The sequence below is a fragment of the Sebastes umbrosus genome, chromosome 14, assembly GCF_015220745.1.
Source record: "Sebastes umbrosus isolate fSebUmb1 chromosome 14, fSebUmb1.pri, whole genome shotgun sequence".
Lineage (NCBI taxonomy): Eukaryota > Metazoa > Chordata > Actinopteri > Perciformes > Sebastidae > Sebastes > Sebastes umbrosus.
The window spans coordinates 8,914,011-8,938,034 of record NC_051282.1 but is presented as its reverse complement, the minus strand read 5'-3'; the positions used below and the strand labels follow the sequence as shown (position 1 = coordinate 8,938,034).

The window sequence follows — 24,024 nt, the reverse complement described above, 5'->3', positions numbered from 1 at the left end:
TCTCTGTATATTTCTCTCACACACACACACACACACCTGCTCCAGCTGTAGTTGTGTGATGCGCTGGTTGAGCAGGTCTCCTATCATGATCTCCACATATGGATAACTGGAGCCTGAAGTTGGTCTCTGGGTGCGAGTTGACTGGACCTCCTTCAGAGGGAAACGCACCATGGCCTCCTGATTACACAAACCAGATATAAATTATGTATGAATGCACACACAAACAGGAAAGAAACACTTATAAACACAGATATGCACACATATTAAATGTCAAAACATGTAGACTACATAAGCAGACAGCAAACACAATAACCAACAGAGGGAGCCAAATGCTTTGTTTTGAAATCATTTTTTCATTTTCATTTTTTTGCAGTAGTATGCTTTTAAGGCGATGTTAAATGAGTATTCCTTCAAATTCATACTGTTACACAGACTCAGTTTCCCGCTACCATATTTTGACAGCTGGTCCTGGAATGTGAAGCATGCAACATTACACAGACTGGATCGGTGTATGAGTGGATGATTTTTCATGTGTGATTGTGAGCGTGTGTCTGAGACATACATGAGTGTCCTTGTTAAGAAAGTGCAGTCCATTCAGATTTACGGCCAGGATGCACGGGGCGTGGATGGTGGCGGAGCTACAGCTCTGGATGTAAAAGAAGGAGGAGCCGAACATGGGGAAGGCACTGACCAGACCTGGGCAAAAACACAGGAAGGGTCACTTTTAATATGGCAGCTTGGAACAATTATTACTTTCTAATGCAACTTTCTAATATCAACTTTGCTGCGCTGTTAATAACTCAAAACAATTCCACTACAAAGTCAAGAACATGGAGGGAGTTTGGGTGGAAAAATCTAACCTGCTACCTTATAACCCCTAAAATAAAGAGTAAGCAAACTGGTTCACAACAATCATGCTGGTGGTTATGTAGGAATAGAGAGGCAAACCACTCATTTTGGGAAAATGTGCATGTTGCAATTAAAGGTATTTTGGGATGTGCAATACCTAAGGAATGCAAAGTTATGTACCTGGGGAATATAAAGGATTATGTCATTGATAACGATAGATATTTAACCAAGATATTATGATCACAAGTAAGAAGGCAATAACAAGAAACTGGTATAAGACTGAACCCCCTACTATAATACAAGAGAGATTTATACTTTGGAAAAAATGACTCTCCAGCTTAGAGTGAGAGAAATTGTTTTTGTTAGTACAGTAAATGGAAGAAATGGATGATTTATGACACAGTGGAAAATGCTTATGGACTAACTGATGAATAAATTACAAGATACTGGAGTTGTGAACACCCTTCTTTGATAATGGACACTTTTAACCATGACTGTTCTGTTTGTTTTTTGTTTATTTTCTTCATTGTGTTTTCTTTTTATATCTTTATGATTGTAAAAAAGATATAAATCAACATACACAGTACTTTTGAAAAAACAATTATCTAGGATTCATTTTTTTTTTCTTTTTCTAATTATTCTGAGGCAGGTGTTTTTAATCAAATATTCCTGCTCAGCTAGATTTTAGAGAAAATATAATTATAATAATATAATAATATAATAAATGGTTATTTGATTATGTGGAATTGAAGAATACTATAGGCGTCTACGGAACACACTGTAAGTCACTTTCAGAAATACACACTCACACAGAGCGGTGGTCTTACCAAGGAACTGTGCACGAGCCTGGTTGGGGTTTAAGGGCTGGACCTGCTGCATGTGTTGAGTTGCCATATTCAGCCAGAGCTGTGAACCCTGTTTGCTGTAGAACTGTGGGGGAACGCACTCCTGCACGTCACGGCTAAAAACACACACACACACACACAAAAAGCAAACCAATGATACCTCAGAGCAGGGTTACTATAGTGAACTAAAACTGAAACCAAAACGAAAATAAGCAGTGAAAAATATTTTCAGTAAACTAAAACTAAATACAAACAATATCTTTAAAGGACCAATATGTAATATATTTACTGTAATAAATCATAAAATGACCATGATATGTCATCAGAGATTAAGGACACATGCTGAATTGAAATACTGGCTTCTCCTACAACAATGCTACAGCCAGTAGGTTCTCCTTTTGAAAGTGTGTTTTTGTTTTGGCCGGTGTGATCCCGTCCACTGCCCATTTCTACACCCTGTTACCACATATGAAACAAACTGGCGTTCAAAATGGAGGTGATGAAAATGCATGTCAATTGAAAAATGGAGCGTCAGATGTGAAATGAAAAAGGGAGTGATAAATCATCAAGTGATTCATTTAAAGCTCAATTGACTAAAAGAGTTGTGATATGATGCAAACAGAGCCATGTTTCATCATTTTCACTATCTTACATTCATCATTCACAACACAAAATTGCCTTGTATCATTTAAGGAAAGTGGCCTCAATTGATTTGATCAACTTGATTGACATTTTATTTGAATCAGTGTTGATCTGATAATCAACTGTCAGCCATTCATCACCCACAACAACCAGTTGACATTTATCGTTTACTGCATGCAATTTTTGTTGTTTTTGCTATTTAGATTATCAAATCAATTAACAATTTATCACTCTATTTTTCAATTCACATATATTTTCATCACTTCCATTATGAGCATTTCATCACTTCATTCTTCTTCAAATAATTTTTGTTACTTCCACCCTTGAGCCCACTTTCCTTAAATGATAAATGGCAATTTTGTATTGAATGATGAAACATGGCTCTGTTTTCATCATATCACGACTGTTTTAGTCAAATCAGCTTTAAAGTAATCAAATCACTTGATAATTTATCACTCCATTTTCAATTCACATGCATTTTCATCACCTCCATTTTTATCAGTTAATTTTTGTTACTTCCACCCCTCATACGTCCCCATTTCAAACGCTAGCTGTCAGTCCTATATATTGTTCCTTTAACAAAAACAAAAACTAAACTGAAACGATATTGCCTCGTTAAAAAACTGATAAAAAAAGTTTTAGTTTTTTAGCCCTCATATATCACTACCGAAAAAAGGAGACAGCATGAATTTCCGTGAACTCTCGTGACCGTGAACCACAGAAATTGATCGCATTTGACATTCCAGCAGATGGCGCCATGCCGCCATTGCTTCTCATCGGACACTAAAGTAATGTAAAGATTAAACATTACTCACAGTTCTTCAACCATGTATTTTGTATGTATGGCTACATACTTCTCAGACATTATACCTGGAAACTAAAACTAAATATATAAAAACTAAAACTGGCAAACACACTCTAAAAACTAACTGAAACTAAAATATGTGAGTAAGCAAGTATGTGTATGCCTATGTATACTGTATTTACAGGGTGGGCAGGTAGATGGTGTCCTTGGCACGGTGCTGTAGGGCAGCCAGTCTGGCGATCTGCTGCATATGCGGGTCACTTGCCTTACCCTGAGGAACCACACTCAGCAAGGCCTTCAGGTAGTCTGGCAACACCTGGAAGAGAGACACAGAGAGTTAAGTTTTGTTAGTGTTTACTTGACTGTATGTCACTGCTCATTTTGTGACAGGAAATTTAAAATGTTCTGCGCTAGTTGAAGTGAGTCTGCTGTCACACAAACGCCAAAGCTACAAATGACGTCAGCTGATGGTCAAGCAAACCGCACAGGGACGTGGACAGCAATTCTGCAATGGGGACTACAGAGGTAATATCTACTGTATCTCCATGTGACAGTGTGAATCGTTGTAAAACCAGCCACACAGGAAAAACATGAGCCAAAATGTCCTAAACTGTTAGAACCCTGTGGATTAACTACAGTAGAAACACGACCTCAGTTGTCCTTCATTTAATACAGTAGATCTCTACCTGGTTATAGTGCATGGTGACATAGAGTTCGTTGTCAAGTTTGAGAGCCAGACTCCATATGACTCTCCTGAACCACAGACTGTAGTTGGTGTCCACTGGCTCTGCCTCTGTAGCAATGTCCAGGATGTACTCGCGCTTGTTCAGGGGACGCACGTTCTGACCTACACAGACACACACTTCATATTTATTATCTGTTTATCTATAGTGTATTAATGTATGTCCAGAGTGTTTGCATTGTACAGTAGGTCTTCACTATGATGTGCTTGTTACCTTTGTGAGTGACCAAAAAGATGGCATATTCATCCAAAGCCTCCACCCTGTGTAGTCCCATCTCATAGCAAAGCTCCTCGATGACATCCAATGCCACCTGAAATAAAGAAATCATTCACAATTCAGCAATGTTGCTGTCATGTTGACCCACGAATGCAGCATCTGTACTCACAGAGCACGTCTTGATTTTCAAATGCCGTTCGATCCCACCCGGCAGCAGGAACAGCTGTCTCTTGGAGCTCCGCCCAGCCTGCATGCAAACAACCAATCAGAGGGAAACGTCAAACGAGTTAACGCCAGCGTGGAGTGTACAGCTGTTACTGAGAGCAGCTGCTAAACACACTCACACTTAAACATGGCAGTTGCCTTAAGTATCAATACTACTATAGTTGAATTAGTGTGACATAGTTAATCAAGTTTACAAATCCTAGAATGTTGCCCATTCTAAAAATTCATGCTTAATTTATATTCAATATAGATTGTATATGTCACCATGGTTTACCAATGAGTGTTTATGACAAAGAAAAAGCTCAAAAGACAAAGAGAAGTAGGCTGTTATAATATCTCCTGAATTATGAACATTTTACATACATTTTATTTTTCTATCAAATATGTCAACACCTCATTACAATACAAAATTGTAAAAGTTTTACAGTATAAGTTATTATAATTTTGTGGATATTTTGATAACATAATAAACATTTATTGTCATTTTGGATGCATTCAGAGGAACATATCTATTATATTTAACAAAGTATTCCATCACACAGCAATTATTACATTAAAGGGGAACACCACCTAAATCAATAATTCCAGTATGTTATTTCCATGGCCTAGTAAAGTTCAATTAATATGTGTGAACATGAGCTCCTCTCTCTCAAAGCCAGAAACCAGAGAAGTAAGTCTCAAACTTGTGATGTCATAGGGTATTAAGTGTGGAGCTTTTTACCCATTTTTACTCATTTTTTATACCCAATTGAGCTTTATGCTATTGTAGTGTTGTCAGTTGTGAAACAGAAAATGTTCCCATATACTCAGATCATTCCCCTGGGTGCTCTCGGTGTCATCTAGAACATCTCTCCTATTCATTGTCTGTGGAGCAGCTCCACACTTTATGCCCTATGACATCACACGTTTGAGTTTTAGCGCTCTAGTTTTTGGATTTGGGAGAGAGTTGTTCTTGTTTATTAATATTCTTTTGACTGTCTTAGACCATAGGAATAACGTATGCATTTTAAAAACGGGCCTAGTTCCCCTTTAATTCCTTTTGTCATTTGCCTTGTGGTTTGGGGCATATTTTAACACTTTAAACAAGTTTCAATCCACATAAGAAGACTGCATGTCTGAATTAGAAACTTACCAGCATAGCTTTGAGTTCCATGCTGTTGGGATACTGTATGCGTCCGCCATATTGAAAAGTCCTCCTCAGATTCTGCTCACATGCCTTGGCAATACCTGTCAATCAAGGGCAACAGATCAATAACAACTGATAATATCAGACTGGTAGTAAGGATTTATGAGTCTGATGTGCGAGGTTGTTGATGGGCTGTGGCCTCTTTTCCTTGGATGGATGGATGGCTGGATTGTCTACCTTGGTACTGCATCCCGGGGCTGTCGCAGGCTTCCTGCAGGAACTTCAACAGAAATGGCTTCATAACATCAGAGCAGCGATAGAAAGCTGTCAGGATGTACAACAGCCTCCATCCTCTCTGACAACTGTCCCTACACAAAATATACACACAACTGCAAATTAAAGCCTCTCCGTGGCAACGCTAGAAGTCCTCAGTCAGCACGTGATGTAAAATGTAGAAGAGACTTACGGTTTGGAGCTCGTGTTGGTGGTAACTTGTTTCATCACCTGGCAGAAGGCTTCGTCCTTTATCAGGCCATGATCGGCACTCAACTAGATTTATGAGCACATGCATTAATATGAAGACAATAGACCATTTCACAGTTGTAAACATAAACATACCAAATGTGTCCCTGTTGCAGTGTATGCAAATGGTTACGTCCTAAATTCCTCACTAACATGCTATTTAGTATGCAAAAACAGTATGTGAGATCTTTTTGTATGTCCAAAACCTTAGTATGAAACCAATTGTAGGGGTGTAACGATACATGGATCTGGATCGATATATCGATTCAATGATCAACGTCCCAATGTCATCGATGCAAAGTGAAAACATCAGTACGTATCATCATCTTTAAGATACGCCTTTATTTTCTCAGGTGACGACATAAATTACTGCTCGGTGCGTCCGAAAAGATACACACTACTGTTTATTCACACAAAAGTATGTTGAGCGATAGTACACATATTGGGTGCGTCGTGCATAGTATGCGATTTCGGACGCAGCCAATGACAGGACGTAAACATAGACCCCAGCTGTTGCCTAGCAATGCAATTCTGTTGAAACGGTCTATAATAATAATAATATTGACGTTTTCCTTCTATTTGACCTAAATACATCATGTGCAAATCAGCCTCTCTCTTTATCATCGTAGTATTTTATAAGCCAATCAAATATGCAAGAGAGTGTTTTTATGTGTTTGTCCGTGTACCTTCAGTATGGTGGTGACCAGGTCCTGTTCAGTCTGACCTTTCAGTGAGAAGTCTCCCATGAACTTCATTATGGCTGGACGAAAAAAAACATCAGTCAACATGGAAACAAATAATCTCATAAAACAGGAGAAAGAGGAAGTCTCGATTTCATTTCTACTTTTCTTCTTCTTTGTGTGTAATGTATTACTGTGTCTTTGGCTACGTATTGTTTTAAGTTGACTGCAGCTGTGTGTAGCACTATTGCCCAGGAATGATCTTTCCTGTGGGACAATAATACTGTATATATACTGGAAAAACAAAGTTCGGAAACTTGTGTTTGGTGGATTATTTCTCTGTTGTTACAATGCTAATTGGCATTGCATTTTACATCGTTGGAAAGCCTGTTTATTTACCTGCGCAATGATGTCCAACTTGTAAGGATCATGCATTTGTGGGATGAGCAGCACAGCTGATTATGTGGGTAGCGCCCAAGAAAAATTTGCCAAAATGCTCTGCCAATGGTAAACAGTGTGTTCTCATAAGGCTACCAGGAAGCCTGCAATGACTGCCCTTCACCATCAAGCCCGTTTGCGCTGGTGTCGACAACACGGACAATGGAACCTGAACATGTGGGGGAAGGTCATGTTCAGTAATGAGTCCAGGTTCTGTCTGCCAAAGTTGGACGGCAGGGTCAAAGTATGGAGACGACGCGAAGAACGCTATGCTGATTGTTGCACTGATGGAGTAACAGCTTTTGGTGGGGGCGGTGTCATGGTGTGGGGGGGCATCTCCCTCACTGGCAAAACAAGGCTTGTCATCATTGAAGGCCATCTCAATGCATGGATATATCGGGATGAGATTCTGCAGCCAGTGGCGATCCCATATCTCCACAATCTGGCACCTAACTTCAACCTCCAAGATGACAACGCTCGCCAAGAGTCCAGACCTCAACCCAATTCAACACTTGTGGGATCAGCTTGGGCGTGCTGTACGTGTTAGAGTGACCAACACAACCACGCTTGCTGACCTGCAACGAATCCTGGTTGAGGAATGGAACGCCATCCCACAGCAACGTGTGACCAGGTTGGTGACCAGCATGAGGAGGAGGTGCCAGGCTGTTGTGGCTGCGTATGGATCTTCCACCTCTACTGAGGCTCCTGACAGTGTATTAAATGAATAAAGTGTAAAATTGCCAATATGTCTTGTTTGTTCCTTGTTACTGATAGAGAGTTCAATCATCCAATCCACCAAACAACTCAAAACAAGAGTCAACACCAACAGGAGAATACACTGTTTAACATTGACGGAGCATTTGGCAAATTTTTCTTGGGCGCTACCCACATAATCAGCTGTGCTGCTCATCCCACAAATGCATGATCCTTACAAGTTGGACATCATTGCGAAGGTAAATAAACAGGCTTTCCAACAATGTAAAATACAATGACCATTAGCATTGTAACAACAGAGAAATAATCCACCAAACACAAGTTTCCGAACTTTTTTTTTCCAGTTTATTTTATCTTATCTTTCCCTCCATCTCTCCCTCTTTCAAAGACCCAATCGGATTTGAAAACCCTGTTTTTCTCTACGACAGCAAACTATAAATTGTCTACCTTCCTCTTCTACATCCTATTAACAGTATATCCGTATATCCATCCCTCCTTTCCTTACTCTCCTCTCACCTATGAAGATGTCAGCAGCCACTCTATTCATCCCGCTGTCGGAGAAGTCGATCAGAGACTCCTGGATCGGAGACTGGAGAGAAAAAACACATTACAATCTAACATATGCAAGAATACAAAGACATTATTTAAATAATTATGCTTTGAAGTAAAGTCAGCTGCTTTACCTTGGAGAATTTGACCATGTCAACAGGGTCCCTGCCCTCCTTCCCCTTTTTGGCTTTCTGATCACTGTGGGCAAAATACAGGCAGCATTTATGAACAGTGTGTTTATGCATTTAATTTGTCGCAGGGAGAACCAATTTGAGCTGTAGTCTTTTGAACTGAGGACATTTTGACACGTTATTTTGGCAGCATGTTGTGTGTCTGACCTCTTGTTCCTCTGCGCCTCTCTGAAGTACTTCTTGGCAAACTCGGCCATGTAGTACTGGCCGCTGTGCAGAGGCAGATCGTCCAGTTCACCGCTCAGAGCGTCCCCATACATCTCATTTACTACCTGATACACACACACACACACAGACACACATACAGCAATAGCTAAGCAGCAGTGCCACTTAAAGGAACACCAAAGATATAATTATCTACAGAATATTTCTATTTCTGCTAAACCAAAATATTTCAACATATACTGTATAAACAGCAGCGTGTACCATAATATAGGGGTATTATTCATGTTGAAATCATAAAGTTATTCTGGCTGTGAGCCCACTGTTCAGACTTTATCATTTTTTCCTGATATAATGCGGTAGCTGAAAATAAACATCACGCTTCTTTGTTGGGCAGTAGTGTAGAAAAAATGCAGCTGTAATATGAGTAAACAACTTCCTGGTGTGCACCTCTGTGGAGAGGTCAAGCTCATGGGCAGCTACTGCCGAGCCCATCGCCACGGCGATAGCAGCAGATGCAGCGACTCGTCCCTGTCTGTCTCGAGGCTCCACGCGCTCAGCGGGGAGAACCAGGAAGTCCGGAGCAGCCACGGGGCGGACATACTCGCTGGGAAACACTCCCGATTTACCGTACACAGCCCCGAACCGCCAGCCTGTACACACACACATACACACACACAAATACACACACGGGTCTGTCAGAAGGTATACAGAGAGGTTCATATGCAAAAACACAAGGTGGGGTCTTCAAATGTCCAACCAACAGCATAAAACCTCATTCACTTTATGTTTTTCAGCTTTTAAGGCATAGAAAGGTAACAAATCCTCAGTTAAGGGAAGACACCTCAGGTGAATAGGGTAAACATTTTAAGTATAGATATCACCATGAAACTTCACCAGTCGATTACTTACAGTAAGACAATCATTTTTTTGTTTACAAGTTTTCTGAAATGTTATGTTTAAATATGCAAATGAGGCATTATCTTATCAAATATGTGCTAATTTGAATAAATGTCCAGAACAGAAATCTGAACATTGGATAAAGCCAGGTTCAAAATGATTGTTTCATTTTGTTGACATATTAGGGTCAAAGGTTTTTACAGGGGGAATTTTGGATATCTCACCGTATCACTCCACTGTCAACAGCCCAAAAAAATGTCACAATGTTTTTAGGAATAAAATGTTCTCTAAATCAGGCTATGAATGATATATGAACAAACCCCTCTGTAAAATCCTTTAGAATATCGACAGTTTGGTACATAAGTGCTACTGAAGTGGAGATTTCTGGCTCGGAGTCTGAGAAAAAATTTAAATTACACACATTTTGCAAGACAGGTGAAGAGGGTAAAACATTTTAACTAATAGATATCACAATGAAACTTCCCCAGTTAATTACTTATATTAAGACAATTAGACAAAGTAGTAAAATAAACAACTGAATGTGTATTTTGGATGTTTTCTTTCCACTAGTCTGAAAAATAGCAAAATAGCCCAAAATCTCAAAAATGACCAGCACATGAAAAACAATGTTTTTGCCTGGGGTGTCTCCCTTCAAATCAATGAAATAAAAAAAAGGCAGGAACATGGATGTTAAGGCTCTATTAAGAAAAATCTAACCCAAAGCAACCAGCAAAAAGAAAACAGCAAAGCAAAAACACAACAGATCCCAGCAGGCTGCCAAACCCACCAAAGTCAGGAGTGTCTCTCTTTAGCTCCTCCAGAAGCATGACCTTCTTCCTCACTATGCAGCCGTAATGTTTGCCTGAACACACACATACAAGCGCACATAGACAAACACACACACACAGCGTGACATACATGAAGCACAGAGAAGCAGAGACATACTGTATATGGCTCACAGAAGCAGAAAGCAGGTCTACAAACGTATCAATGTGCCAGTCCTCGGTGCGTGAGTGTTTTGCGTCTCACCGGCCTCCAGCCCGTCCATCTGCTGCAGTCTGATAATGTCTCCTTTGTGGAAGCTGAGCAGAGACCTGTCCTCAGTGATGTAGTTCCTCACCGCCACCACGTACTCTGAGTCCTGACATGAGATGTCACATGTTGACATAGACATGCTGTAATATTATCACATTCCTCTGTAACCGCATGATATATAATTCATATTCAGACACACACTCACACACAGACGCCCTCTGACCTTCTTAAGCTCTGTGAGGAAGTAGTCGATCATGTGTTTGACCTGCGGGGCCTTGGCCGAGAACAGGATCAGCTTCTCGTTGGTCAAGTTGAACTCCAGCATGTTCTTAGACGGAATCGACACGAACAGGATGTCCGAGTAGCTGCGCAGGAAGTGATGTGCAAAAACCAGGAAGTCAACATAAAGTTACAGAGAAAGAAAGAAGAGTCTCGGGGTCAAATCACCGGGGCACTTGACACAGACAGTTTAAAATGGTCACTTGACTGACTGGTGTTTTATTTGAATTAAGGAGAGCACAATCACATTTAGACAACTTTCAATAGCCAGTTTCACCTCTTCTCATGTCTTTTTTTGAAAGTGGGTTTTCCAACACTAAGACATGAAGGCTTGAAAAGGTGGAAATATTGTCTGATATTGTATACACACTGTGGTCATGTGTTTGTACCAGTGGGCTACTCCTTGGTCTGAAAAGTGAAGCCAATGCTGAAGTGCCTTAAACTTGCATTCTTTCTAATAGCCAGCAGGGGGCGACTCCTCTGGTTGCAAAAAGAAGTCTGATTGTATAGAAGTCTATGAGAAAATGAACCTACTTCTCACTTGATTTATTACCTCAGTAAATATTGTAAACATGAGTTTATGGTCTCAATCACTAGTTTCAAGTCTTCTTCAATGCAGCAAGATGTTCATTTAGTAAATGATGGTCCCATTTAGAGTCAAATAGACCATAAAGCAGGGGATGTTTTAGGGCGGGGCTACCTTGTGACTGACAGGTCTCTACCACGGCATTGTCCGTGTTTTCGTCTTACAACTTTAGCCCTTTCACAGTGTGTTTTCAGTTCATAAAAGTTAATTATAACCTTTTTGGATGCCTAAAAATGTCTTATTCAGCGTTCATTGTACTTAGCTCCACCCTCTTGTGTCACTTCTGTTTGCAAAAAACAATGCGGCGACGGCGAAAATGACAAACTCGAGGCTTTCATACGGCAGTCCACAAAGCAAAGGGAGACATCACGGTGACTACGTCCACTTCTTCTATACAGTCTATGGTTTGTACGGTCTATGAGGCTCACCTGTAAGGCCTCAGCACTCTGAAGTAGTCTGAAGCAGCAGAGCTACTCCTCACCATCTTCAGCAGCTTGATGCCTTTATGAGACACAGACAGCACCTGCACTCCTGTCCCCACACTGCCCTGGAACACACACACCACGCACACACATACAAACACATACATAAAAATGGTCAAGTAAGAACAAGTGAAGGTTGAGGGCTGCTTTTGGTTTACCTTATTCAGAGTGGGAATTGCTGCACTTTTCAGTTTGACTAACATATGCCAAGAAAGAGAAAAGAACTCACAGAGGCGGGGAAGAGACGGGAGAAGTATATCTCCCACAAGTCTCTGGCCATGGCGACGACTTTCTTCTTCACGTTCTCATCATGCGTTCCTGACGCCTGATCCACCTTGCTCTCAGCTGTCAAAGACACAAAGAAGGATTTTAAGTTCTCAAATCTAGAGTGTGAAGTGTTGTCAAGTCTTTCACATACTGTAAATGTAGAAAAGTATACTGTCCATGGTCTATGAGCCATTATACTACAGAGTAAAGTGATTTAGGGATATGTGATTTTTTTCATACCAAATAAATGCTTCATCTTCTGTCTCTCCTCCTGGGTGATACGGATGCAGGCCTCAGAGAAGGTGTCATGTACAACCTGCAGGACACATTCAGGAATAAGAATCTCCCAAAGTGGAAATCATTTTGGGATAATTTATTCCGGCTGTGAATAAGTATTAGTATTAAAGGAACAGTGTGTAACAATTAGGGGGATGTATTGTCAGAAATGGAATATAATAATACAATAAATAAGAAGAAGAAAGAGAAATAAGAAATAATAAAAAAAGCCAAAATTATAAAGTACCTAAAAGTGTATTATTTGATGTATTCTTTTACAATAAAATAATGCTAGAATCTATGGCTAATGATTACCATCTTAACTATTGGCATAATTACCATTAACTAGACTCTGCCATAATGCAAAACTAAACCTGAATGAACAAACTACCTTAATACAAAATAAATGGAGAAAGTAATGAATACATAAATCAACCTGTCTGAAGATCAGGTCCAGAACCAGCGGACTGTTGAACGTCTCTTTAGGATAGAAAACCTGTAAACAGACAAAAATCAACAAAGGAAAAATTTCCTTTGGTATCAAATCATAAACGTGATGAAATTAAAGCATTGTAATGTTGTTAAATGTTCAGCACAAGTAGATATATGAACAGTATACATTAGTGCTCATTTTGTCAGCTATTTTTTTTGTTTAGTCTTAGTCTTGCGTCAAATGTCCTTGTTAGTTTGTATCATATTTAGCCTCATCCTGTTATTTTAGATGAGTTTTAGTTGACTAAAAGTCTGGGCATTTTAGTCTTATCTTAGTCAAATAAAATGGTAACTATTTTAGTATAGTTTTAGCCAGTGAAAACTGTTGACATTTTAGTCATCAGATTATATTAAACTATTCAGTCAATCTAGCCAAAATATCACCTCGCTACTTTCTCCCAAGCCCTGTTGTTGTCCTTGTTAACTTTGTGTTACGTGTTGTTATTTTGTTGTGTCGTACTCCGAGTCCTTCTGACTGTGCTCATTATGTGTTGTCGGTGTAGTCGTGATACAAAACTGGTGCATGCAGCACAGGAAGCGGAACTGCTGCATTGAAAAAAAAGTCTATAATATTTAGTCTCCTCTTTTTTTAAATGAAAAACATATTTTTTTTTATTGTTTAAACTGCAATTTAGTCTAGTCTTTTTTCGTCAACAACATTGCATGTTGATTTAATGAAGTTGGTGCTGTCTCTTCATTGCCTTGTCTTACTCATGGAAAAAAAAGGTTATCAACGAAACACATTTGGACAGAACTAACACTGCTATACATGTTTTTACAGTGTGTCTCAGCGTGCCATTTGTTGTAAGGTTACATTTCAGGGCAGTATGGATTATTAATGTCCTTTTATATTTATGTGTTTGTGTGTGTGCTCATGAAACACACCTCTTTCCTCATGTAGAGTTTCCAGGGGACGTTGGAGTATGTGTAATATTCATCACTGGTCCTGCTGTGAAGTTGAGTCTGAATGATCTCCTCCTCTACTGGCAACTCTCTAGAGACTGGAAACACACACACACACACACAAGGGATTTTGACCAGGTGCTTCCCATACACTCCATTCACATGCAAGTGTGAATGGAGTGAAGAGCTTTCTGTCATTCTTCTGTTTATTACTGGGGATTGATGTCACATTAGTGTGTGAAGAGTTCACCTGGAGGAGGGGCGGGGCTTATGGTGGAGCTAGTTGGCCCCGAAGGGCGAGACTTGGTCGTCTTGGTAACCTTAAGTCCTCCCTCTTCTTTATGTAGGGAGGATTGAGGTTTCCTTTGAGTCTGAGACAGAAACAAGGTCAGATTATATTATTTTAGTGTGTGTGTGTGTGTGTGTGTGTGTGATTCTGTAGGTGTAGAGTTGGGGTACCGGTTGTGGTGGGTTTGCCATCTGATCTTTAAGGATCTCCATAGCTTCATCATGCGGGTCTGGCTTCTTTGCAAACATCTTTCCATCACCTTTCCTACACACACACACACACAAACACATAAGTAGACAGACAACACACTATTATCAGTATTAATATTTAGGTCAGGAAATCATGAGCGTGTTACCTTTGTGTGGCAGGTCCAATAGAAGTTGTTGTGTCAGCAGGTTGGTGCTGTTTGACGATGTCTTTGATGTCGTGGCTGGGATCGATGCGCTCCGTGTTACTGGCACTGGATCGGACCACGTCCTCAGGAGGGGGGCCACGTGTTGGACCTGGAATGTCACTGTCTATTAGATCAAGTGCAGATGTTTAACAGTTTAATTCAACAGCTGTTGCTGTTCAATTTTGGAACTGGTTCCATACTGAAACACAGAACTATGTCAAAGCAAGTGGACATCTATCAGTACTAGCATTTCAATAAAAACATTATTTTTCAGACTCAAACTGGGAATGTTGTGGTTCATGGTTAGCGTCTTAACCCCTAAGACACAGGGGTCACTTTCTGTACTCAACTTTCCAACCTCAAATCACAAAGTCACAATGCATCAATATTGTTCTTTCCACTCCTGTTTGAGTGCTTGAGTAACTTTTGTTAGATTCAGGGAACCCAGCTAGAAAAGCACGGGGCATCCTGAAGCTTCACTGTAATCATGGCATTCACTGCAAATCTGCCGACGTTAATTTGACCTTTAGAGTGTAAAACATACTCATTTTTCGCTGATCAGCGGCAGGCTTGTACGGCGACTCTTCACTCTCTTTGGTCTGCAAAAAAAAAACAGGAAGTGATACAGCCGAGTGTGTTTTTATTCCAAGACATTTATATATTTCTGATTTGCATACATGCTGACAGGTGCTCCTGCATCGCCACAGCACAGTGTATATGTGTGTGTTTACTCACAGGGCTGGTTGTGTGAGAGCGTTGTGGCATATGTGTGTAATGCTGTGTGGGCGGTGACTGGGGCGCCGGGGCAACTGGGGGGAAGGAGGACAACATCTGCTGCTGGATCGCAATGGCCTGCATGGTCATCTGCTGGGCCTACAACACACAACAATATACCTTTATTGTAACGTACTGTATAGTCTTCCTTTTAATATTCATTAACATGATGGATATATGTTTTTACTTTATGTGGGTGGTCCGAGTGGTGTGTTGCTAGCTAACGTACTAGCAAGTATTGTTAAGCATAAGTTGAATGAAATCCAACTTATTGTGAGTTTAAAATTGGGTTGTCAAAGTTAACGCAATAATAACTAGTTAACGTAAATTTATTTGAATGCCACTAATTTTTTAACGCAATAATGTAATTGATCTTCCAGAGGTTGAATATGAAACTAGAAAACCTAAGGAATCCATTGGTATCAACCATGTCATACTAATTTGTCGCAAAGGAGGTTAAATAATGCTCCAAACCTGTGCTAAATTTTGGTGAGGAAAAACTGTCATGGCCATTTTCAAAGGTGTCCCTTGACCTCTGACCTCAAGATATGTGAATGAAAATGAGTTGTATGGGTACCCACGAGTCTCCCCTTTACAGACATGCCCACTTTATGATAATCACATGCAGTTTGGGGCAAGTCATAGTCAAGTCAGCACACTGACACACTGACAGCTGTTGTTGCCTGTTGGGCTTGAGTTTGCCATGTTATGATTTGAGCATATTTTCTAATGTTAAATGCAGTACCTGTGAGGATTTCTGGACAATATTTGTCCTTGTTTTGTGTTGTTAATTGATTTCCAATAATAAATATATACATACGTTTGCATAAAGCAGCATATTTGCCCACTCCCATGTTGATAAGAGTATTAAATACTTGACAAATCTCCCTTTAAGGTACATTTTGAACAGATAAAAAATGTGCGATTAATTGCGATTAATCATGGACAATCATGCGATTAGTCACGATGAAATATTTGAATAGATTGACAGCCCTAGTTTTAACATTTGAAAGGGCAAATAAAGTGTTACCATATATTTTCATGTAACCCAGACAAATACACCAACAGTAATATCAGAGTTGTCCAGAAGAACATATGTGACAAACCAGAATGATAGCTTGCTGGTTGATGATGGCCTGTTGCTGTTGCGTCAGTACTGCATGCTCCGATCCTAGAGAAGTATAACATATCAAACATAGACACCATGTAGTAAAGATGATATCGTTGTAGAAAAACAGTAGAAGCACACACAGTTCACTGCAAAAGACTCTCCGCTTAAAAAAAAAAACACACACAGAGGAACTTTACAACCTCATAATGAAATGCAAGATATAAAAAAGTTATGGCTTTTATCTAACACATATTGAATTGTAACTCCACCATGCCCACACGCTTCAGGCCAAACATGCTGGAACGCAAACCCAGTTATTGTACCTGGCACACCTGTCATCACAGGCAAGCCTGGAACTACAGACGTGGCAGGGAGCGAGGGCACCCCCGGCAGACCGGGGACGCCACTGACATGGGATGCTGTATTTTCTCTATCAGCAGCAGCAGCAGGGGCACGAGTGGGTGACGGGGTGGGTGCTACACGTGTGGCAGGAGTGATGGTGGAAGAAGTCTGTTGGTTGTAGGGTTGTTGGGGGAGGTTGTATTGGTGGAATTGTTGTTGTTGTTGTTGTGGCCGTTGTGGAGGTTGCTGCTGCTGCTGCTGCTGCTGTTGTTGGTGTTGTTCGTGGTGATGGTGGTGAGAGGGGATTGGCATGGCAGGGATGGGTGGCATCATTCCTCCTGCTACTGGAAGCACTGGCACAGCTTGAGGAGCGACAGGTCAGGGAACAGGGGAAGAGTTAGGAACAGTGCTGTGTCCAGGACTTTAAAATGGAGTTTCATCCCCGGGCAGACAAGACCGGACAAGCTAATCATCAATTTACTGATTTATCCGGTAAATATTAGCTGCTGAACTTCAGTATGTTAGCATGTCTTGTTGATTTAAACAATGGTTTCCATGTGTATGCTACAAAATGGCCTCATGAATGAAGCGATATGAGAACAAATTTCCTCTCATTTTGTTAGCACCCATTGATTTCTGGGATTCACCAATGTTTTCTTATTTTTTTCTCCTCTTAGGTAAGAGAAAATGTAATGAGTGGTCGAGAGCACTCTCACCAAGATAAGAAAAAACATCTTGTTTTAAAGTCTACATATCGTCCAACACAAGGAAACACTTCAATTTGAGGAGCATAAAAAAAACACATGAACATCATATAATCATATTTAGAGTAATTATAATGAATAGATTATTAAATGTGTGGGCTAAAGAAATACTGTTGGTCCACTGATCCCAATTCAGACTATTAAAAACCTTTGGATGAAATTGAGTGCATTCAGCTTCCTGATGGCTTACATACTGCTCATTGACGCTTTTCCCTTTTTCCTGTAACGCCAGTACTGACACTCTGGAAAATCACATGTTTACTTTGTTTAAGTTTATTTAACAGTACGTCAATATAGCTACTGCCGAAGTTCTTCTTCTTCTTACAGCCTTTTTTGGTGGCATCTCTCTAATTCTTGGGAATATGCCAGAGTATTTTCACCCGGCACAACAACATCTTCCCTTATATAGTGTTTAGGGGGCGTTACCTATGCTAATAATAAACAATCGGCCACACGCCTCCAATTTATGATCAAGTGGGATTCATCATTTAGCACATCCGGGTAAGAGCAGATCTGGCCCATTACCTGTACTTGTAAATAGAATTCAACTAATGCTTCAGGTTTACATTGGTCTTGTAATAAAAAAAAAGAACAGCCTTCTTATGGCCAGACATGCCGTCATATTGTCTTGTTTTCTATTTTTTATTTGAAATAAATATGTACATTTAAAGGACCAGTGTTTAACAATCAGGGGGATCTGTTGGCAGAAATGGAATATAATATTAATAATTATGTTTTCTTTAGTGTATAATCACCTAAAAATAAGAATTGTTGTGTTTTTGTTAGCTTAGAATGAGACGTTTATATCTACATAGGGAGCGGGTCCTCTCCACGGAGTCCAACATGTTGCACCGCAATGTTTCAACAGTATACCAGAACGGCTTGGGCCGGAGTCCATAACGTTACACGCTATCGTCGCTGCCGCTCTCTCTCTCTCTCGCGCGTGCGCTTCACCACTCACTTCCCTCGTACATTCACAATCTAAGCACAGGCTCTTCTCAAAAGGCTACTCTTACAACAACGGGCTCTAGAGAGGGCCATTCGCGTTTTCGTGTCAGCCACCCTAGCTCTCTAACACGCTTGGCACACGGGAGAAGCTTCAGTTGGTTGTAATTAAGTAAGTAAAAGTTATTTATATAGCGCTTTTCATAGACATAACACCACAAAGTGCTTTACAAGATCATTATAAAAAAATATAGTGACCACAAAGCTCAAGGCCCACTTCTTTTCTTTGGCTTTTGAATGTACTTGAATTGTGAATACTAATTGGCCTTTTATAATGCTTATAACAGTCTTTTACTCGTGGATTTTATCTTGGTCTCTGTCTGTGGATATGTGTGATTTTGCTGTCTGCTCTGTTGACCTGTTTTTATTCTGCCTATGTCTGTAAAAGCACTTTGGTCAGTTCATGTTGTTTTAAATGTGCTATAGAAATAAATGTGACTTGACTTGACTTGACTTGACTTGACACACGAGCCACGTGATTAATAAATGACTAATTAAAACACAATGCATAGCGAAAAATACACAGTAAATACATAAATGCAAGCCCGTAATCTGCAATCTCACCGCTAGATACCGCCAGATCCTACACACTGTTCCTTTAATGATATTAAATAATGTATTTGAAAGTTTAAATCCAATACAACATGTTTCGCGTAGGTGTTCAAAGTATTGGTGAACTATCCATCACACTGTATATAGTGTGCATTGCTAGTTTGAAATAAACTAAAAGGCAGTCATTTCCGTCATCCCCTTTTCTTCCTGTAACTGTCACCACTGCTGTTGCTCTCTCCTTGTCCGACGGGGAGAGACGCCTTAGATTAGTAATTAGTTCAACATATTCAATTAGAGTTCAACATACTGTCTGATGTACAGTATGATGAGCAACATAAAACTGGACATTCATAAGCATGGAAATATTCACTACATACAATTTGTGAGTGATTTTCTACAGTATGACATTTTGTACAGCCACAATGAGAAGCATTCACACAAAACAGACTATTGCAAGAATGGCAGTGACTAAATGGACAGAGAAACCAAATTATAGCGTGAGTGTGTTTGATAAAGAACACTATGTGCAGCGAGAAGAGAGATAATGAGAGTGACAGAGGCCTATAGAGAGTAAAGCAGTCATCTGTGGTTACAGTGAATGGCTGTCTATGCATTATCCATGAGGTCAGAATGCTCATTACAGCCTCTAAGCGACAGGTTAAGGTTTGTGAACTGTACACCTGAACCTTTACACCTCAGTCCTGTTCAGAGTCACTGAGCCCTCACCCTTAAACAATATAGAATTAATTACAATAATAAATATAATGTTTTTAAATGTAACATTTGAATGTTGTCTGCCTGTTGGTTATTTACTCATGTCATTTGGCTAGGAAATGAAGTAATGAGTAACCCAAATCATATGAAACTTGGCAGTGTTTCCACCATTCAAGGGACTATTTATCTATCTAACTATTTATCAACCTGAGACTAATGCCGAGGATTTGGAACAAACTTAGAACAAGCTGAATTATTGATGTCAGTGCAGAGAGAAAAAGAGGACAAAAGACCAAAAAAATGAAAGCCAAAATAAGAGAAAGAAAACAGTTGAGTCTGTAACAACATGCAGGTGAACACGGAGGAAAGACACAGAACAAAATAACCAATCTAAAGAAAAACAAATAGACAATCTGCACTAAAAGACATAACTAAAAGGAAACCCACGCACACTAACTTGAGTGTTTTACCTCCAGGATGTATTCCTGGTGGATAAGGCCGGCTGGGGGGCGATTGACTCTCACCCTCTCCTCTTCCTCCTCCTGGGATGCCTATACCTCCTCCTCCCTTCATCCTTGCTGATAAACTTCCAGTCTTTTCCATGTCCTGGCAGTCAGAGAGAAGCAGGTAACAGAGATTCAGCAGATGGAAAAGGACAGTTGGAGATGATGAGAAAGTGGAGAGACATAAAGAGTAAGAGTAAATGTGTGTGTGTTAGAAAAAGGAGAGACTAAGGGAACAAGAGGGAGGGAGTGTGTTGTATTGGTTGATTCTGTGAGAGGGTCAGTAGAGCTGTAGGAACTGAATACTCTGCAGGAAGTACCGTACACACTGGAGGAGACGCTCCAGCACACACTAAAGTGACAGAAACTCATAAAAAAGTAGTATGAGTCTCCAACAAAAGTTTGTCACTGTCTCGACACGACAAAAACAAATCGCTATCTTCCCAGGAAAAACACTTTACAGCTCAGAGAGTGAAGTGCTTTATATTTCACATCTGCAGATAGTTAACATGAGCAGGGACAAGTCAAAGAATAAAGTCTCATGTGCATAGGTTCAAACTTCATCGCCAGAAAATCCAAGCAAAATGGTCTAATGTTATCACCCACACTGTTTGATTGACAGCTGATAATTAAAACCAACAAAAATCATAACAACAAGGGTCTCAAAGACACTATTTTTATGCCTATATTACAAAAATACAAATTATGGATATTATGTTGACAGTTTCTTTGAGATCCCTGGTTAACAACTCAAACATACCTGAACTTTCTTGCTGTTTCCTCCAATTTTTTTGTTTTACCGAATACATAAAGCTGTTAACAGAACAGTAATCCTCCCCAGAGCTGTGTGCACGAGTGCTGCCGGCTGTTGCGGTCATATACGGTAGGTCACTCAGTAACCTAATCGCCCCTCCTGTCTGCTCCATTCATACACAAACAGAAGCAGTGGATCACATGTTCCATCCGTCCATCAACACTCCCCTCCATTCACACTCAGATTGCAGATCAGCTGGAGGGAGCATGACGTGACAGTTTTATGCATTTCGGAGCTGCAGCTAACGAGAGTTTCCTTCATGTAGTAATCTGGGGGGTTTTTCTCCCAATTTATGAATTGATTGATTAGCCTTATAAAATTTCAGAAAGTGTGAAAAAGAGTGATGTCTTCAAATTGCTTTGTCTGACCAACACATAATGGAAACTTGCTGTGTGTCTTTAACATTTGTTAAAAGCTGCTCTGGTTGTTTCTTCTGATAATAATGAAAACAATGTAAACCACAACAAAGATGAGTCAATTCAGTCCCTACACCGGCAATGCTTTACAGTGCATTTGACGATTAGAGACTAATTTGACAGTTGTAGTAATCAGTTCCACGCTAATGTATTTCCAAAGCAGGATGGAAAGTATGGTTAGGATGTGATGTTTTTTGTCAGTACTCACGATGCTGCTGTCTGACAGCACGGGGTCAAACAGACTGTCCAGGTAGCGGTCCATTCCTCTCTGAGTCTGACCTTCACTGAATGCATCCGACTCTACTGGACACAGACAGACAGCGGAGCAGCTTTAAAAATGTCTATCACACTTTATGTTCAGTGCTTTAAATAACCAGAAACCAGAACTATCTAACTGAAATAAGCTGCCATTGTAATACCGTTTTTTACAACAGGACTCACATCTGACCTTGTCCACAGATATAATAGATGTATACACTTGCTACTGCCGTACATATCCTTATTAATATATGCATGTAGTAAAGTTTGTGTGTGTGTACCGTGGCTGTAGTAACCGTCAGAGTCTGGCAGGCTGTGGGCTGGTCTGCTGTTACGGAGAGGAAAGGCAGGAGGAAGCTCCTCATCTGACTCAAAGCCACTGCCAAACAAAGCACTGTGAGAAGAGGAGAGGAGAGGAGAGGAGAGGAGAGGAGAGGAGAGGAGAGGAGAGGAGAGTTGTTGTTGTAAATACAGTATGTACATTTCAAATATTTGTACACGCACGTATTTGTGTGTGTTTTGTGTACTGACAGGCTGGCGTTTGCTCTGACTCTGGCCGGGTCGTCAGTGCTGATGATGAAGTAACTCTTCTGCTTTGGGAAGTCAGTCGGAAGCTCCAGGTCTGCAATCAGGTCCATCACATAGTCGTGACCCGCTAACTCCACCCACTGGCCATGCTCCTTCATCAGAACCGAACTCCCCCTCCACCAGTCGGACACTCCCCTGCAAGATCATCATACCCTTCAAATACCTCGCACTCAAAGCATTATGTATGCACTGTACAATATAACTGTATTTGCAGTAAAAAAATAATATAATGAAGCTGGGAGTTTCATTAAAATGTGAGTTACAAATACAAATAAGACATATAAATTTGAGTAGGAAGACTAAAGAAATACAGAATGGCTCAAAAAGTTATTCATATTGAATGCAAAAATAGGGCGTAGCACTACACACAAGTATCGGAGCTGAACCATGAGCTGAAAATAAATAAATCAGTCTATGACTTATACTTAAATATGAGGTATCAGCACCTGTGGCGCAGTATGTCCCCTGCTAAATCCTCTCCACTGGTCCAGGAATGGACCGGACACAGGAATGATCCTCCTACGAAGAAAATAAAAAAGAATACCTAAACTTTATTTTCATCGTCACATACATACAGGTACATACTGTACATGAAATTTGATATCTGCATTAACCCATCCTAAGCATTTGGAGCAGTTGGCTGCTGTAAAGCGCCCGGGAAGCAACTTGAGGTTCAGTGTCTCGCTCAAGGACAGTTCGACGTGCAGACAGGAGGAGCTGGGGATCGAGCCACCAACATTGTGATTCAAAACAATCCCCTGGGCCACAGCTGCCCCAGGATACTGTATTAACAACGGTTTCTTTCCACTGTGGTTTTCAAATCACACCAATTGAAATCACACCAAAGCAAAATGCAATAAATTGCGCAATTCAAAGACCGAGAGCCCTGTGGTTCCATCACCTGATCCTGACTGCCAATGAATAATCAATGATCAAGGGCTGTTACTGATCCCACTCAATCAAAATGATGCCAGCGCTTTCTGCCACGCTCTTGCTTTTCTTTGAGACGTGTGCTCATTGACCCTGTAGGTCAGAGGACTACTTACATGATATTTAATAAGTCTTTTGTTCTACTGTGCTCATTTGAAAATTGAAGAATTTGTTGTACAGCTGAGGGAAAAATTAAAAGTGGTAAATTTGTTGTGAATATTTTGCTGCCCGTGATCTGTTTGCAGTGTTCTGGCATTAAACCAGGAAGTTAAGACTGCATGATGTAATGTCAAAAAAGGCAAGATGCATCTCACCATCAGAACAGTGCACGTGCAACACCATGTTGGCCTTCTTCCTATTGGCCGTCCACTCCAGCAGTGACAGCGGATAGGTCCGTGCAGTCTCGGGGGTGGAGCCTGAGGTTAGCTGTGTCTTCTGATTGGTTTGGATGAGTCTGTGTTGCAGCAACGCCTGGCAACCAGCAGGGGCACGGTCAGATACAAACCTGGAGAGGAAAGGACACCTGAGTGTTGGCTTTTCCTGCTTCACCCCCTCTGCTTCAGCCTCCGAGGCTGAAGCAGAGGGGGTGAAGCAGGAAAAGAAACATTATCGTCTCCGACCGCAGCCAGAGTGAACAGGGGAG

The 24,024-nt window shown here is 40.5% G+C and overlaps 1 protein-coding gene across 6 annotated transcripts in view; it reads right to left on the bottom strand.

The window, feature by feature from the left end:
• Positions 1 to 24,024, bottom strand: part of myo15aa (myosin XVAa) — a 62,240-nt gene that overhangs the window by 492 nt on the left and 37,724 nt on the right. For 2 of the 6 annotated variants that reach the window (XM_037792891.1, XM_037792896.1), the window contains exons 30-65: positions 23,696 to 23,886; positions 22,898 to 22,970; positions 22,395 to 22,586; positions 22,145 to 22,257; positions 21,814 to 21,908; positions 20,343 to 20,478; positions 16,819 to 17,199; positions 16,491 to 16,555; positions 15,346 to 15,483; positions 15,155 to 15,209; positions 14,572 to 14,734; positions 14,387 to 14,480; positions 14,178 to 14,298; positions 13,910 to 14,025; positions 12,969 to 13,028; positions 12,497 to 12,572; positions 12,219 to 12,334; positions 11,936 to 12,054; positions 10,866 to 11,007; positions 10,637 to 10,748; positions 10,395 to 10,469; positions 9,158 to 9,360; positions 8,693 to 8,817; positions 8,489 to 8,552; positions 8,322 to 8,394; positions 6,660 to 6,733; positions 5,918 to 6,000; positions 5,689 to 5,819; positions 5,458 to 5,552; positions 4,270 to 4,347; positions 4,098 to 4,194; positions 3,828 to 3,988; positions 3,324 to 3,457; positions 1,677 to 1,810; positions 563 to 696; positions 37 to 177 (exon numbers count right to left, since the gene is read on the bottom strand). In XM_037792891.1, coding sequence (XP_037648819.1) covers positions 37 to 177; positions 563 to 696; positions 1,677 to 1,810; positions 3,324 to 3,457; positions 3,828 to 3,988; positions 4,098 to 4,194; positions 4,270 to 4,347; positions 5,458 to 5,552; positions 5,689 to 5,819; positions 5,918 to 6,000; positions 6,660 to 6,733; positions 8,322 to 8,394; positions 8,489 to 8,552; positions 8,693 to 8,817; positions 9,158 to 9,360; positions 10,395 to 10,469; positions 10,637 to 10,748; positions 10,866 to 11,007; positions 11,936 to 12,054; positions 12,219 to 12,334; positions 12,497 to 12,572; positions 12,969 to 13,028; positions 13,910 to 14,025; positions 14,178 to 14,298; positions 14,387 to 14,480; positions 14,572 to 14,734; positions 15,155 to 15,209; positions 15,346 to 15,483; positions 16,491 to 16,555; positions 16,819 to 17,199; positions 20,343 to 20,478; positions 21,814 to 21,908; positions 22,145 to 22,257; positions 22,395 to 22,586; positions 22,898 to 22,970; positions 23,696 to 23,886 — 4,360 coding nt within the window. The remainder of the gene's footprint in view (positions 1 to 36; positions 178 to 562; positions 697 to 1,676; positions 1,811 to 3,323; positions 3,458 to 3,827; positions 3,989 to 4,097; positions 4,195 to 4,269; positions 4,348 to 5,457; positions 5,553 to 5,688; positions 5,820 to 5,917; positions 6,001 to 6,659; positions 6,734 to 8,321; positions 8,395 to 8,488; positions 8,553 to 8,692; positions 8,818 to 9,157; positions 9,361 to 10,394; positions 10,470 to 10,636; positions 10,749 to 10,865; positions 11,008 to 11,935; positions 12,055 to 12,218; positions 12,335 to 12,496; positions 12,573 to 12,968; positions 13,029 to 13,909; positions 14,026 to 14,177; positions 14,299 to 14,386; positions 14,481 to 14,571; positions 14,735 to 15,154; positions 15,210 to 15,345; positions 15,484 to 16,490; positions 16,556 to 16,818; positions 17,200 to 20,342; positions 20,479 to 21,813; positions 21,909 to 22,144; positions 22,258 to 22,394; positions 22,587 to 22,897; positions 22,971 to 23,695; positions 23,887 to 24,024) is intronic. The other 4 variants (XM_037792893.1, XM_037792892.1, XM_037792895.1 and 1 more) reach the window with 4 other exon arrangements.